The 16,789-nt window shown below is 32.0% G+C and overlaps 1 protein-coding gene across 1 annotated transcript in view; it reads right to left on the reverse strand.

Annotated features, from left to right (window-relative positions):
- Nucleotides 1-2,018: 2,018 nt before the first annotated feature.
- LOC114332390 (ceramide synthase 6) overlaps nucleotides 2,019-16,789 on the reverse strand; it is a 183,083-nt gene continuing 168,312 nt past the window's right edge. The window contains exon 6 of the mRNA XM_028282178.2: nucleotides 2,019-8,559. Coding sequence (XP_028137979.1) covers nucleotides 8,352-8,559 — 208 coding nt within the window. The 3' untranslated portion in view covers nucleotides 2,019-8,351. The remainder of the gene's footprint in view (nucleotides 8,560-16,789) is intronic.

The raw sequence follows: 16,789 nt of genomic DNA on the forward strand, positions 1-16,789 counted from the left end.
CCGACGCTCAAAATAGTGTGGCTTTTTTCTGAACATTACGTGGACCATATAGAACTATTTGGTGTTGGAGGATAACTTTCACTTTGGATTTCTGGGTTATGCCATCTTTTGGATCAATTATATCATACTATTACCAGCATTAAACGATCAATGTTAGGTATTACCATCAGAGATAAAGTACCAAACATAGAAATAAGAAGAACAGGAGACACGGATGCAGTTGGAAGAATATCCATGGCTAAATGGGCTTGGGCCGGACATATTTTGCCAGATTGACGTATGATAGATGGAACAGAAAGATTCTGGAATGGCGACCAAGACAAGAGACATATTGAAGCAGAGGACGACCACCGACTAGATCAGCGATACTCAACCTGTTTCTTTCCTGAGCCACATAGTAGCTATTGCCACAGCTTGAGCCCTCAATCAAGATGAAGTAGTATACAGGGTGTTTCATTGGGAAACGGAAATACTCGAATGGTGAATAGAGGTAAATGAGGTGGTTCCAGACATACTACATTTATTGCTCCACCGATTTTATAACCGAGTTACAGGGTGTTTTATCGATTTTGCCCATTTCTTTGTGAACCCATAACTTTAGAACCACCTTGTATATTTTTTTGATATTTGGTACACATGTCACATTTAGAACCCAAACCGTCTAACTACTATGGTTTATTTTTTAACCAGGAGGAGTAACTTAAAAAGACAGATTCACACCCAAGAAAGTCACTAGAAATATCACCAAATACATCTTCTTTTTTGGTTGATCATGACGGCCCTCGACGGTAATCCATAATATTATATTATATTAATACGTCGCTAAAGAGTTCTAAAAACAACTGCTTTTTATATAAAAGCAGACTAAAAATCTAAAAATTAAAGGAATAACGCAGAAAATACAAAAAATCGCGGATATAGCTTAATTAACCTATGAAATGCCAATTGTGTCAAAATAAATTTCATTAGTGTCAAAATGTTATAACAGTGGAGTAAACTTGCCTGCGGTTAGACCAATTACAAACAAGCATTACAGGGCGGTAAATTTGAATCACTCCTCTTGGTTTAAAAACAAACCATAATCACAAGAAAAATCCAGGTCCGGATTAAACAAAATTATAAATCCATTGTGACCTTGAAACAACATCCTGTATATTGAAATTTTCAAAACCCATTTGTACATTTGAAAAGAGCTGTAATGGAGCTTCCATTTTTTGCGCAGACAATTCAATGACTTTAATTTTGAAATTATGTCGAAATTTTTAAGAACTCTGCCTTTCAAAACAAAAATTTCGATATAATTTCAAAATTAATGTCATTAAATTATTTGCACAAAAAAAATTGAAGCGATCAATTAAACTTAGTTTTTTGTGCTCTTTTCAAATGTGCAGAAGAATTTTGAAAATTTCAATATATAGGGTGTTGTTTCAAGGTCACAATTACTTTAAATTCTTCTTTTTTTTTGTTAATCCGGACCTGAATTTTTCTTGTGATTACTAAATGGGTTGTTGCAATGTAGTAAATAAGTATTGATTATTTTTAAAATAAGTATTTGTTCATTAACTTTAATAATTTATTATTAAAAGTTCATAATACCTTGCTTTTTAATCAGAGTTCTTAAAAATTTCAATATAATTTAAAATTAAAGTCATTAAATTGTCTGCCTCGCGCCCAAACACGCCTCAAACACATTGGCACACTATCAAATAATTTGAAAAACACGTGAAATTTGACAAATAATTTGATCACAGGGCCCTTTAGTTAGCCTTCGGGCCGCATAAAAACGCTAGAGGGCCGCATGCTAGTTGAGTATCACTGGACTAGATGGACGGACGATATAAAGCGCATCACCACAAATTGGATGCAAGAAGCTCAAGACAGAGGATATGTGGACAATTTTACGGGAGACCTAATTTCAGTAGTGGAGAAATGTAGGATAATTGATGATGACAATCGTGACAGAAAGTCAAATAAGTATGTTAATTAAGTATCCTAGGGTTGGTATAAAAAAAGAGCAATTTCCTCTAGAAATATAAAGGTAAATTCTTTATTAAACTATATATTTTTACCAACTTGATGTTTTATATATGCGCTACATGACATTTGGAATGTTTAATGCAAAAATCTGGTTTTTAGGATATCTTTATATCGTACAAACAGGATACATGTATTTCACTAGAAAGAGGTAGACAATACTTACCTCAAAAATAATATGTATGAGTGCCGATAAAATAGCAGTTAATTTGCAAAAAAATCTCCTAACTTATTAAATATTCTTAACTTAAAGCTAATAAAACACTTTTTTGCACGATTGATCATTTTTGACTGTTTACCGTGACAGATTTTACGTCAGTAGGTGACATTTACTAGCAACTCGACGGTAAGTAATCCAACTCGATGGTAAGTACTCCAAATCGACGGTAAGTAATTCACTTACCGTCGAGTTAAAAAATCTCTTAAGGCCATGGGTACATAATTCGCAAATATTTTACGGCTATCCCTACCTTTTCTGTCTTTACATGGCAAATTACGTGTAGTAAAATTCACACTGGTATGGATATGTACATATTACTAGAATGTCATTCTACTTGACAATGTCATAACTAGCTTAAAGAGATGGCTTTTGAATGTTCTTGAATAACTGTTATTTTTGGTATAATTGAAAATTATTAATTCAGTTAATAAATGTGATAATTTTTTCACTAGCTATGTATTCAGTGATTGTAATAATTTAAATGTACCTACAACAAAAACTAATACTCAATCGAGAAAAGAGGAAAAGTGTTAAAGTGATTTTTTAATACTATGTTATGTGTTACTATGGAACGCTTACAATTTTGAACATCTTTAACAACAAAATACTTGGATCACAGAATATATCTTGATGTATTATCTGCTTATATCTTCCATAAATAATACACAATAAATAACTTTTTATAAAATTCACCTTTTAAATCAATTATTTATCAAATACACTATACATCAATATTATTTAATCAACAACTTAAATTATTCCCGATTCATGTCAAATAATTATTTAAAATTGTCACTGATTGTCAGTGTCTGAATGACAATATTCTATTCGACTGAGTGCGTTGTATGACAAAGATAGATTTGGAAAATTACCACGGACATTGTGTTCATTTTTTTCGAATCCTGAAAAAACCAATAAATATTTTTGAAAAATCTAAACGCAGAATGAAAGACTAAATTATTTCCGAGGGCCGAAAGTCCCTTAGAATAAATAAAAAGTTTTTGAATGAGATATTTGAAATTAAAAATAACACTAAATTTTCTCTCAGTTTTTCACCCCTGTAACTTATTAAAATAAACATTATAGAAGTTCTCAGGGACTTTCGGCCCTCGCTAATAACGCAATCTTTCATTCTGCTTTTAAATTTTTTAAAAATACTTATTAGTTTTCTCAGGATTCGAAAAAAATGAATCCCCATTTGAATAGCATTACAGCCGAAAAAACTACCGATCCTCTTAATTTTAATTTATTTTTTGAAAGAATAAAGAAAACTAACGAATTATTTATTAATATTGAAACTTATGGTACAATTTGTTAAATTATTTAATGAAATCCCACTTGTTTGGGCTGTGGTTTCACTTCTAACAAAAACTCCTGCAGAATCTCATACATTAGTAGTATTACTAGTATTGCACAATATTTTTTCGGCAAATTCCAGGAGCTTTTAACTGCATATGTCTTTAAACGAAATATGCCAATAGAGTCTTTTCTTCGATTCTTAAATTCTTGCCTTCGCACCATTTTTTAAAACTTTGGTAGGTATTTTGATAACGGATTTTGGATTTTTCGGGAATAATTGCGGAACACCCTTCTTCCTAAGCCCGTTCAATTTCTTCAAATTCACTTTCGCTCATATTTTAATTTATAATAATCAAAATTGTACTTAAAATTATTGACAACTAAATAAAAACTCAATTCTCCATTGTTGTTATGCACCCTAGTTACTACCTAACAACCCAAGTATCTATCTTGATAAAATGAATGAAACTAGTCAATATGACGAAAATGTTTAATTTTATAATTTATAATGGTATCAATCGTGCAAAAAACGTTATAAGCATGTCGAACGTTAAGGGTAACCGATCTCAGACAATAATTGGAGTCGTCGCTCCGCTCCTCCTCCAAACAATTGTCTTCGATCGGTATAAAACCCTTACCGTTCTCCATACTTAGTATACTATTACAAAGATAAGTGGTTTCATAAAATATTTTGATTTTTACTGCTAACATACACCTAGAACCAATAACAATTTTATATAATTTTAAGAAAATCGGATTAAAATAAAATATGTAAGGGCGCGTCCATAGTGCACGCTGGTTTCAGAGTCAGAAAGCCGACGCCGAGTCGGTGTAGCTAAATCCTTCGTATTTAAATGAGCCTGCCCCAAGTGCACCAGCGCGCTGACAACTAAATACGAATGATAATTCGCACACAGACTCGGCGCTGTCTGACTCGGAAACCAGCGTGCACTAAGGACGCGCCCTTATGTTGTTTATTTATTTCTATTCGCTGTGTGCAAGTACTTACGAGGGGATAAGATAAACAATCGTGCGCGTGAAGAGGCGAAACCTTGCATTTTTTAGCACATTTCATAAGTACTATCATTGAAGAAAATGAGATTTCGCAAATGCTGTGTTATAAATTGTAAAATACAACAAGAATTAGTCAATTCAAGTTCTATTTGTTTCCAAATTATAAGCACACATTAATGTAAAGAGAAAAATGAATTTCTATCACAATAAAGCAAAAGTAAGTAACATAACCTAAATTCTGCATGCTTATTGTTCCAAAATATTGATATGGTGTGCAATTATTAAAGTGAATCTAATTAAATAATTGTATCTTACAGTGGATATTATTGTACAATGCAATTTAATCATTAACTGTATTTACTAATACAATGTTTATTCTTTTTCTCATCAGCATCTTTAAGTGCGTCACAGTTTTTCGATTTTTTTCTAACGCATTAAATTGTATGTGACAGAAAAAAGGCAAGGCACGTCTGTGATTACAGACATTTATAACATTTATTGTATATGTCGATAGATGGCGCTATAATCGAAAAAAAAATTATTTACGAATTAAATAATATATCTACGAATATAATATGTACAATTTATAAGACTATACAAATCAAAGAAAATACCATTTTATAAATGCAAGAAACACAATTGATTTGTTTTTATGCCAATTTGTAAATAAAATGTGACAACTGTTAGATTAAACTACAATGTCATGTTAGAATAAATGTTATAAATGTGTATTATCACGGACTTACCTTTTTTTTATCATTTGTGACGCATGAAAAATGCTCATGATAAGGACCATACCTTTTAATAACCTCTATCTTAGATGTTCAAATGATGAAATCTAAACGTAAAAATTATACTTACCCATTATTACAGTTAAAAATTCATTAAAATGTTAATTACTGATATAAATTACACTGATTTTTGTGTTAAATAAACGAGTTTAAGTCATTTTATTTGTAGTTTATATACCACTAATATGCAGAGTGAGTTTTATGTATGGAAACACGCAATTATCTCGGAAACGGCTTGCACGATTTTTATATGTTTTGGTATCTAAGGGTTTTCTAATGCGGCCGCAGTGGTAATTATATTGTTGTCAGATCTCCCGTTTTTTCTGAAATCTAATGAACTTTCTTATTTCAAATAGGACACCCTTTCAAATTTATAAAATTCGTGCAAGCTGTTTCCGAGATAATTTAGTGTTTCCATACATAAAACTCGCTCTGTATTGTAAGTGCTAAAAATTTCGTTGATCTATGACACTAGGTGTCGCTCTTCCAAACTTGCACATAGCGAATAAAGTGTTTAACGATTAGTTGGCAAATTACTCTTATTTTTATTGTTATAAGTAGATACATTTTTTGCAAATTATCTAAATCTTTGGATTGAACAAGGTACATAATATGCCTTATTTTCACAATAGATTATAACAAAAACTACAAAAATATGTACAAAAGTGTTACTTATCGAAAATAAATAGGTTTTTTCTAAAATGAAAGTTAGTACTTAGATTTCCTGTTTGCTAGTTTCCAACACCGAGCAAATTTTTTTAACATTAACTTTATTTGGATAAAGACTAAATTACAAAATAAAAAAGATGAACTACAATGAATACAAAGGAAATTTGGTTAAGACAAATGATGCTTTACAAACTTTTTTAATTACACTTAACCGATTAATGGCCGGTTTCACCAACGACGAATATTAGTTTATTCGATCAATACAACTGACACATCCACGTTTCACTAACGTCAAATACTACTTATTTTATTTATTTAACAAATAAATATTTACTCTTCGAATAAATTGACAAGTTAATCTTGCTTTAAATATCTATAACAAAGAAAATTCGTCAGTTAACTTTAAAGGATCAAAATTGTATTGAAATACAATAAAAATATAATCGACTATGGTTCATTTGTTAAATAGGAGGAGCAAACTTAACAGACAAATTCACACCCAATAATGTCACTAGAAAAATAACCAGATCCATCTTCTTTTTTGGTTGATCATATCGGCCTTCGACGGTAATCCATAAACATTATATACTAATATGTCGCTAAAGAGTTCTAAAAACAAGTGTTTTTATATAAATGCAGACTAAATATATAAAACTTAAAGAAATATTGCAGAAAACACAAAAAATCACCGATATAACTGTCAAAATTTCATAATTTAGTGGAGTAAGCTTGCTTGCGGTTGGACCAATTACAAGCAAGCATTACGGCGCGGTAAATTTGAATTACTCCTCCTATTTAAAAAATGAACCATAATAAATTTGATTAGACGAATAACTATTTAGTGATTTATTTGTTGTTGGTGAAACCGGCCCTATAAGGATTAATGAAAATAAACGATAACAATATTAATCGTTGTTTAATTAACGTGTCGGTTTTAACCTGTCATGTGTAACTACTACATGTCCGTCTATAACGTGTCCCGACGTTTTCCGACTTGCCAATCGCCACTTCTTCCGCTCGTTCCATATAGGTGCTCTTCTATGTTTCTTTCTTTCACCTTTTGTCTTATTCCTTCTCTCCATCTTTTTCTCGGTCTGCCTCGTTTTCTTGTGCCTTCTGGGTTTCATTTTAGTATTTCGTTTGGTTTTCGTTGTTCATTCATTCCTTGTGTATGTCCGACCCAGGTAAGTTATTTTGTTGAAGTCTTTCTCTAAAATATTCGTTGTTAATCTTTCTCTCCTAGATCTTCCTGGCGCTCTTCTCCAAAAATCCAATTCCGTTGCTCTCAGCGCGCAGCGTTGCCAATGTTCCTTCTTTCAGTTGCCATATTTTACAGCTGGATAGAGTATACTTTTCACTATAGTCTCATATCATTTTTTTTTATTTATTTGCTGATGGATTGGTCCCATAAAATACAGTTTAACATTGTAATGGCTTTTCTACCTGCTGCATTTCTTTCTCTTATGGTTTTGTCTTTAAATGCGTAATGTTAGTAACACAAAAATATATATCTGTATAGCAGAGAAAACATGAGCAGAGCAGGATTATACAAATATAAATATCCAGAAACATACATAGTACCAAAAGGACTAGGAATAAGTTTCAAAGGAAGAATATAAAAGACAAAAAATACCAAAATATAATTAATATGCGTCTATCAGCACTTTTGATGGATTTTTGGCGAATAGCAACTGGAAATTTTTGTTTTCCGATGTAAATGTATCGTATATACTAGAATAACAGGATTGCATTTATTTGAGCATAATAAGTAGCAGTATGGTTATAAGATGAAAATATAGAGTATGAATGAATTTAAAATTAAAAACACCAATCATGATCAAGAAATTGATAAGATATATAGTCTAGAAGAGATTCCGGCAAAAACATTGAAAAGTTTTACTAAAAAATGCCGCAATTGGCAATGAAACTAATATTTTGGCAGCAACAACTATCCTCATTATAAGGTACAACATTTTGTGAGATTTTTTTAATTCTAATAATTTTAACATAATAGTAATATAGAAAAGCAAATTCAAATAAAAATATGATTTTATGCTAAATACTAAATAAATAAATTAGTAAAAACTTCATTTTACTACCACTTCTTGAATAACTGTCTTCAATTTCTTAATTTTAGGAAATTAATTCCTACAAAAATACTTCAACCACAATAAATACCATTTCCTAATTATGCCACCTTCGGTCGTTGAAAGTTAACAAACAGCTAGAACACACGAAGAATACATAAATAAGTACATATCTATACATTTCAGAAACAACCTGTACGAAAATAAACTTATACTAACTAGTCACTTGGACTAATTTCATTGTGATTTATTGGAGTCTTCACTGTATTCATCGCTACTCGAGCGGATATCACCTTCCATTTGGCCTGCATTCAGCGAATTGTGAACAATTTTTAAAATTAAATAAGTCCAAAAGCAATGAAGGAACAACAATAATATTAGCAGACCATTAAATATGTAGTAGGCCGGAAACATGGGTACTATTTTTGGTGCATCGATTGATGTACTGAAAAATTAAAAAGATAGAAATTAGCGCCTTCATCAATTAAACAAATACTAGATGGTCTGATAAATAACCTCCTTTTAAATGAAAAATACGTTTTTACAGAAAATTATTTTATTTTATTTGATAATATTCCCCTTTTAGCTCAATACAACGATTCCAGCGATTTTCCAACTTTTTATGCCGTCCGAATAATACGATTCTGGAAGCTAGGTGGCCTCAAAATAGGTGTTTGTTTTATCTCAACTATCTCTTCGTTCGAGCTAAATTTTTTATTTGCGATTCATCTCTTCAGATTTGGGAACACATAACAATTGGAGGTGGCCAAATCAGGAGAATAAGCCGCATGGGAAAGCAGTTCGAGGCTCAACTCATGAATTTTTGCCATTATCACAACGTTCTTGTGAGTCGGTGCATTGTCTTAGAGAAACAACACTTTCCTTCTGCATATCATTAGCTTAGTGTGAAAACCTCGTATCTCATGTTTTATTTCGAAAATGACATTTTGGTGGTTTTAGTTTAAAAACCTTGTATCTCACGATTTACAACTGTTAGAAAAAATCAAAATACACTAGACTATTTTCTACAGCCGAAAAAAGAAACCACGTATATCAATTGCTCTCTTGATTTAGTGTGACTACCACGTATATTTATAACCAAGAATTTGATACTTAATTTGGAGTGTTTGTTTGAGAGATTCGACTTGGAGAAATGTTTTTTGTGAACAATAAAAGGTAGTCCTGCATATAGAAACATTTTATGAACCTTAAATCAAAATATTTGTACTGTATCAACCTAGTATTTGGAGGTGTGCAATAAGCTATGAAAAATGAAAACCTCGTAAATAATAATAAACACAACCTTATTTTAGATGAAAAGCACGTATATCAAGATATACGAGGTTATCATAATAGTTACTTGGGCAAAGGCTCTATATACGGCAGTCAATGGGAGTAAGAATAGGATATTGCCTCCGAATTATATCCTACTGCATGGATTTTAATGAAATTTTGGGAATATCCTCTACTTATCTCCTAATTCAAAGTCTACCCTATGCCGATGTGTGCTTTTATCTTTGGGGGTGGCTCCCACCCCTTCTCTGGGTGGAAAATATTTGTTAAGATAACCACGGAATTCGCTAGAGAACCTAATTCTAAGTAAAAACTGTTCTATAATTTTTTTTGAAAACTCAATTTTAAATACTTTAAAAAATATGCATCTAACTAAAAAAACTGTATAAAACATTTTTGTAGGTTATAAAAAAACAAAGACAAACTTGCCTTCATAAATCTTCTAGTTATAATACAAAAAGAGATATGGTAGGTGAAAAGAGTTTGTTTTTTTGCTACATGCTCAAATTGATGTTTTCAACTTGAAATAACAGAGAAACGGTCGATTTTATATGTATAATGCTTCCTATACCTTTTGTAGTGATTAAAAATACCTTTAAAATGAGCAATATTAAAGGTAAATTACATTCAAACTAAGCGAGATATCTTGCAAACAAAATTGATAACTAATGTATTTTAAGAAAAAATGAGAAGTAATTTTAATCCCCATCCACCAGCATATAAATGCATCATTTTCCGTCTACAATACCTTTTATAATAGTGTTATTTCTATGTTCAAAAAGTTATACGAGTTTAAAATGAATGGTTTTTGAAAAAATAAGATCAAATTATAAAGCGCATTTTTAAATTTTCTTAAAAATCTTCCTTTTTCTCCATGTAACTTTAAAATTTAATTAAACTTGATATGCATATGCATGCACCATTCAATATCCAGTCTCTGCTGGCTACAGGCTCACAACAAATATACAATATCATTATAAATTTCTTGTCAGATACACGCATGGTTTTACAAGATTTGTACTCGGGCATGATATTTTTTATGATTTAAGTTCAGATTTGCATCCTTTTTTATCATAAATGTTATATCACTTTATCAGAGATCCATTATTGTTTTTATTGTATTGTATTATATATTGTATCACTATATTGTTTCTGTTTAATTTTGTATTAGGGATAGGATTGTATATTCTTTATTGCAACTGGCTGAATGACTAATGTCTATGCCATTAAATGAAAAAAAAACTTTAAAATGATAACAGATACAGTAATGAAAAATAAAAACAAAATTTTTATCTAAAAAAACTCTACATTTCTGTGTTATATCTTTTTTTCGTATCTCTAATCATTTTCGAGTTACATGGAGAAAAAGGAAGATTTTTAAGGAAATTTAAAAATGCGCTCTGTAATTTGATCTTACCTTTTTTAAAAAATCCTTCATTTTAAACCAGTCCAACTTTTTGAACATAGAAATAACACTATAATAAAAAGTATTTTGGAAGGAAAACGATGCATTTAAATTCTAATGGTTGAGGGATTAAATATACACTGCGCGTCATAGAAAACGGGCACCCTAAAAAATGGGTCATTTTTGATGTCGCGTATCTCCTAAACCTGTAGTCCGATTTAAGTGATTTTTTTTGAATATGTTATTGCCTTATTCTTTGTCAATATCTCTGTAATAATATTTTTGCTAAACATTTAAATTTTTATTGTATACAGGGTGTACGAATCAAACTGTGTTTTTTTCTCAAAGTTCGCAACATCCTGTGGAATATTTTAGCCTTTATAAAATACTGAAATTAAATCCCGACTATAGCCTCAGATTTTCTGAACATTCTGTTTTTGGATTCATTCTCTTATGTTGGATAATACAAAAGTTATGTACTTTAACAACTAGTCATGTTCTTCATCAGTATAGGTTGTTTGTAAATAAGTGCGACAAACTGTAAGGGGCAATTCTGCATGAAAAAATAATGTCCGTTTGCTTTATAAACTTAACGCAAATGCTTCGTTTACGAGATACGGGATGTTGAATTTTTTTTTACAAACTGACAATTTATTTTGTTGTCCTAAAACCGGTTGAGACATTCAAATGAAATTTGGTAGGTTCTAAGAGATAGTTATTGCACATTTTTTGACTTGCAATCAAGAATTTTATATTCTTCTAATGGTGAATATAAAATTCTTAATTGTATGTCAAAAATGTGCAATAACTACGTCTTAAAACCCTCCAAATTTCACTTGCATATCTCAACCGGTTTTAAAGCAATAAATAAATCGTCAGTTTGTAAGATAAAATTCAACATCCCGTATCTCGCAAACGAAGTATTTGCGGACATACAATTATAGAGCAAACTGTCATTATTTTTTAATGCAGAATTACCCCTTAAAGTTTGTCGCATTTGTTTAGAAACAACCTGTACTGAAAAAGAACATGGCTAATTATTAAAGTACCTAACTTTTGTATTATCCAACACAAACGAATGAATCCAGAATGTTGAGAAAACCTGAGGCTATAGTTGGGTTTTAGTTTCAGTATTTTATAAATGCTAGAATATTCCACAGGGTGTTGCGAACTTTGAGAAAACAACACAGTTTGATTCGTACACCCGGTATACAATGAAAATTTACCTGTTTAGCAAAAATATTATTGCAGGGATATTGACAAAGAATAAGGCTATAACATATTCAAAAAATCACTTAAATCGGACAACAGGTTTAAGAGATACGCAACCTCAAAAATTACCCATTTTTTAGGGTGCCCGTTTTCTATGACGCGCAGTTTACTTCTCATTTCTTCTTAAAATACATTAGTCATTAATTTTTTTTGCAGCGTATCTCGCTTAGTTTGAATGTAGTTGACATTTAATACTGCTCATTTTAAAGGCCTTTTTAAGCACTACAAAAGTTATTAGTACCATTATACACCTAAAATCAACCGTTTCTCGGTTATTTCAAGTTGAATACACCGATTTGAGCAAGCACCAAAAACAAACCCTTCTCACCTACCATATCCCTTTTTGTATTAAGCTTAAAAAAATATTGTATATAGTTTTTTGTTAGATGTATAGTTTTTAAGTTATTTGCAAAAATCTGTCCGAAAGGGTATCATTTTTCAATGAAAATGGCCAATTTTCAACCACGAATAACTCAAAAGTAATGAGTTTTCAAAAAATAATTACGGAACAGTTTTTGCTTAGAATTAGATTCTCTAGCCTCTTCCGTGGCTATTTTATCAAAAAAAAAATTCACCCCCGAGAAGGAGTGAGTGCCACCCCCAAGATAAAAGCGCACATCGGCACAGGGTAGACTTTGTTTTTTGAGCTATTCCCTACTTACTGTAAAAATATCAAGTAAATCGATGTAGTAGGATGGAATTCGGAGCCACTGACTGCCCTAATATACTGCAAAGATATTTTTACGTGTATTTCACACGTTTCATAAATAGTAACATTTAACACTTTTAGCTCTGGGCCAATATCAGATATTTGTCTCAATGTGCTCGAATTAAAAATACGTAACGGTAATTTTTGTTTTTAGGTTATATTATGCAGAAAATCAGTTTTTTGTCTCTCCTGTAAAATTGTAATTTAATGAGATACGAGGTTTTCACACTAAGCCATCGATATGGGGCCGTTTCTAACAGTTCCTGCGTTTGTTTGTTTGTCCAATAATGCACAATAATATTGGCTATTGATAGTTTTACCTTTTTTAAGATAATTAAAATTATGCCTTTGCAAGCCCGAAATACAGTGGCCATCACCTTTCCGACCCATTGATCGACACTTTGTCACTTCGAAGTACTTTTGCCGGTTTCAGTCCACTGCCGTGCGTTCATTCTCTTTTTTGGTGTGTAATAGTGGATGGAAAATGGATGGAAAGTGGATGTAATAGTGAATGGAAAAATACAGGAATAAAGAGACCAACGCTCATATGGTATTCATTGATCTTGAGAGAGCATATGATAGAGTTCCTCGAGAGATTCTGTGGTGGGCACTCAATAAGAAAGGAGTCCCTGGCGAATATGTAAAGATTGTGAGAGATATGTATGAGGGAGTAACGACTAGTGTTAGGACAGGTGTGGGAGAGATTGATAAATTTCAGGTGAAAGTAGGATTGCATTAAGGCTCGGTGCTTAGTCCTTATTTATTCTCATTTGTTTTGGACCAGATAACAGCGAAACTACAGGGTAGCATTCCATGGTGCCTAATGTATGCTGATGATGTAGTGTTTATAGGAAATAGTGAAAGAGACTTATAACAAAAACTGGAACAGTGGAGACAAGCTCTGGAGGAAAAAGGTTTAAAACTTAGTAGGACAAAAACAGAGTACATATTTGGAATGTTCATTTAAAGATGAAGTTTTTTTTTTCTCTGATTTTGGCTTTGGTTTAGAACTAGAGCCTTTAGCCACGTAATTGTATAACTTATCACTAAGTCAGGGGAGTAATGTGTAGTGTGTGTGTTGAGTAAGTGTCTTGTTACTTTGCAAAGTCGACGTCATTGTCTTTGCAAAGAGGCGCTAATTGTTTCCGAACGTCTGCGGTCCCTCCGGTGAGTACCGATTCCACACGGACAGAAACTATTTTTCATTTATTAATTTATAATAAATGAAAAATTTCTGCCCCTGGTAGGATTCGAACTCCCGACCTTTCGTTTCAAAGGTAGACGCTCTTACCATTGCGCCACAGAGGGGGTAAGATGAAGTTACTAGAGACAAATAAAATGATATCTTTGGATGGTGTGAAATGATTGTGAAAAGCAATAGTTTTAAGTACCTAGGATCGGTATTACAGAGTAATAGATAAATAGATCGAGATGCATGCAGTAGAATTAGGGCTGGATGGATGAAGTGGAAAGAAGTGAGTGGTGTGTTGTGTAACAGAAAAATTCCAATGAAGCTGAAGGGAAAATTCTATAAAACAGCCATAAGACCGGCTATGATGTACGGAACTGAATGTTGGGCAGTGAAAAAGAAAGAGGAACAACGAATGCACGTGGCGGAAATAAGAATGCTTAGATGGATGAGTGGAGTGACAAAGAAGGATAAAATTAGAAATGAGTATATTAGGGGAAGTCTAGGTGTGGCACCAATTGATGTCAAAATGAGAGAGCATAGGTTAAGATGGTTTGGTCATGTTCAACGTCGAGACGTTAATCACCCAATACGAAGAATAGCTGAAGTGCAGATTCCTGGAAGGAGTAGGAGAGGAAGACCAAAGAAGACCTGGGGGGAGACTATAAGGCAGGACATGTTAGTAAAGGGGATTAACATTGATATGACCCAAGATAGAATTGTGTGGAGAAATGCAATTAGGGAAGCCGACCTCGCATAGGGATAAGGCAAAGAGAATGATGGTGTGTAATAGTGGATCCAGATTTTATCAACGGTTACCAATCGACGTCAAAAGTCTGACTGATTGCGCTTCATAAGGTCCAAACAATGCTGAAAACCACGATTATGTTTTTAGTCATTGGTGAGTAAACGCGGCACCCATCGGAAGGATAATGTTTTCATATTAAAAAATCCGCTCAAAATATGACTATCAGCTAGAACCATTTCGTGGGCTTTCTTCACATTTTTTAGTGTAACTGCATCGCTGGGCCGTCCATTACGTGGTTCATCCAATGTAGATATAAGGCCATTACGGAATTCACTTAACCAAAATCTGACAGAGAAGTTTGAAGGAGCATTAGTCACAATATTTATGCAGCATTTCTTTTGTTTCCTTTGCCGTTTTATTTCTTAAATGATACTGTAGGCGCAAAATTTCGCATCAATGTTTTAAATGCATTAATTTTTTTCGAATCCTGAGAAAACTAATAAGTATTTTTGAAAAATTTAGCCGCAGAATTAAAGCGCATTTTGCATTATTACCGAGGGCCGAAAGTCCCTGAAAACTATGTTTATTTTAATAAGTTACAGGGGTGAAAAAAAAGAGAAATTTTAGTGTGATTTTTAATTTCAAATATCTCATTCAAAAGAAATTTTTTGGTTATTCTAAGGGACTTTCGGCCCCCGGTAATAATGTAATCTTCATACTGCGTTTAAATTTTTGAAAAATACTTATTAGTTTTCTCAGTATTCGAAAAAAATGAATGCACGCGAAATTGTGCGCCTACGTCCTTAATGAGAGATCGAAAACGTAAAATAATAAATAAATAATAAAGTGACTTTATTCAATTTTAATAGTTATTTATGATATAAGTGTTAAAAGTACACGTTTAAGGCACGCATGTGAAAGTTTGCGGAATGAGCGATAGCGAGTTCTGCAATTCACATGAGTGCCTTAAAAATGTGCTTTTTAACTCGCATATCATACAATATTTTTTCTACAAACGTAATTACAGGACAATATCTACAAAAACTTTTACTTAAACTTGACTGACATTCCATTTTTATATTTTTTTGACATTACATCAAAATTGCCTATACGGTCAATACGAACTGCAGTGCCTTAAAAATATTTTAAAGCACTAGTGCCTTAAAGTAGCATTTTTAACGCTCGTATGGAGTGCTAAAATAGTTATTTATGAAACAATTAGTGAAGTATGCTTTTTGCGAACGCACGCGATTTTTAGATATAAATCGCGTAAGTTCGCAAAAAGTACTTCACGCACAGTTTCATACAATATTTTATCTACGATAAACAAATAAAAAAAGCTGTAACTCTTCGTCACTGGAATTCATTTCTATTCTACAATTTTTAGAACTTCGACATTTAAAAATTCTAACTACTTTCAAACCACAAAACTGTCAAAACTTTTGTTGTAATTCATTGCTCATATTGTCATCACCATGACAACGCGAAAGTTAAGGATTGTCACCATGACAACGCGAAAGTTAAAAACAGTGCGAAAAAGTAAGTCCCATTTAAAATACATTGTTACTTCACGCACACTTTAAATCCTTCACGCACTGCTATCTCTAATGACAGTTTTCACAAACTAAAACCTTATACATAATATGACAGAGTAGATAAATTGCATTTTTAACACGGTTGTAGAAAAAAATATTTAAAATACAGAAAACATAGTATGAAACTTCACGCTAGTCTACAGTACTTACCGCTTGCTCGTTTATTTTAAAAGATTGCCCGTTTATTTTAAAATATAATTGTCAAAAAACTGTCAAATTAAAAACAGAAATTTTAATGATTCTCCCAAAAAATATTAAATTTAACCTTTTTCGAAAGAAAAGTGTTCTGTTATTAAATTTGATGGTAAAAAATTTAATATTTTTCGGGAGACTCATTAAAATTTCTGTTTTTAATTGACAGTTTTTTAAAAATTTAAAATTATATTTTAAAATAAACGGGCAATCCAAATCAAAAAATCAATCGTTTATTTGTTGGTGCAACTGGACATAAGACTATCGACCAT

This window comes from Diabrotica virgifera, chromosome 7, assembly GCF_917563875.1.
Source record: "Diabrotica virgifera virgifera chromosome 7, PGI_DIABVI_V3a".
In the NCBI taxonomy this organism is placed as follows: domain Eukaryota; kingdom Metazoa; phylum Arthropoda; class Insecta; order Coleoptera; family Chrysomelidae; genus Diabrotica; species Diabrotica virgifera.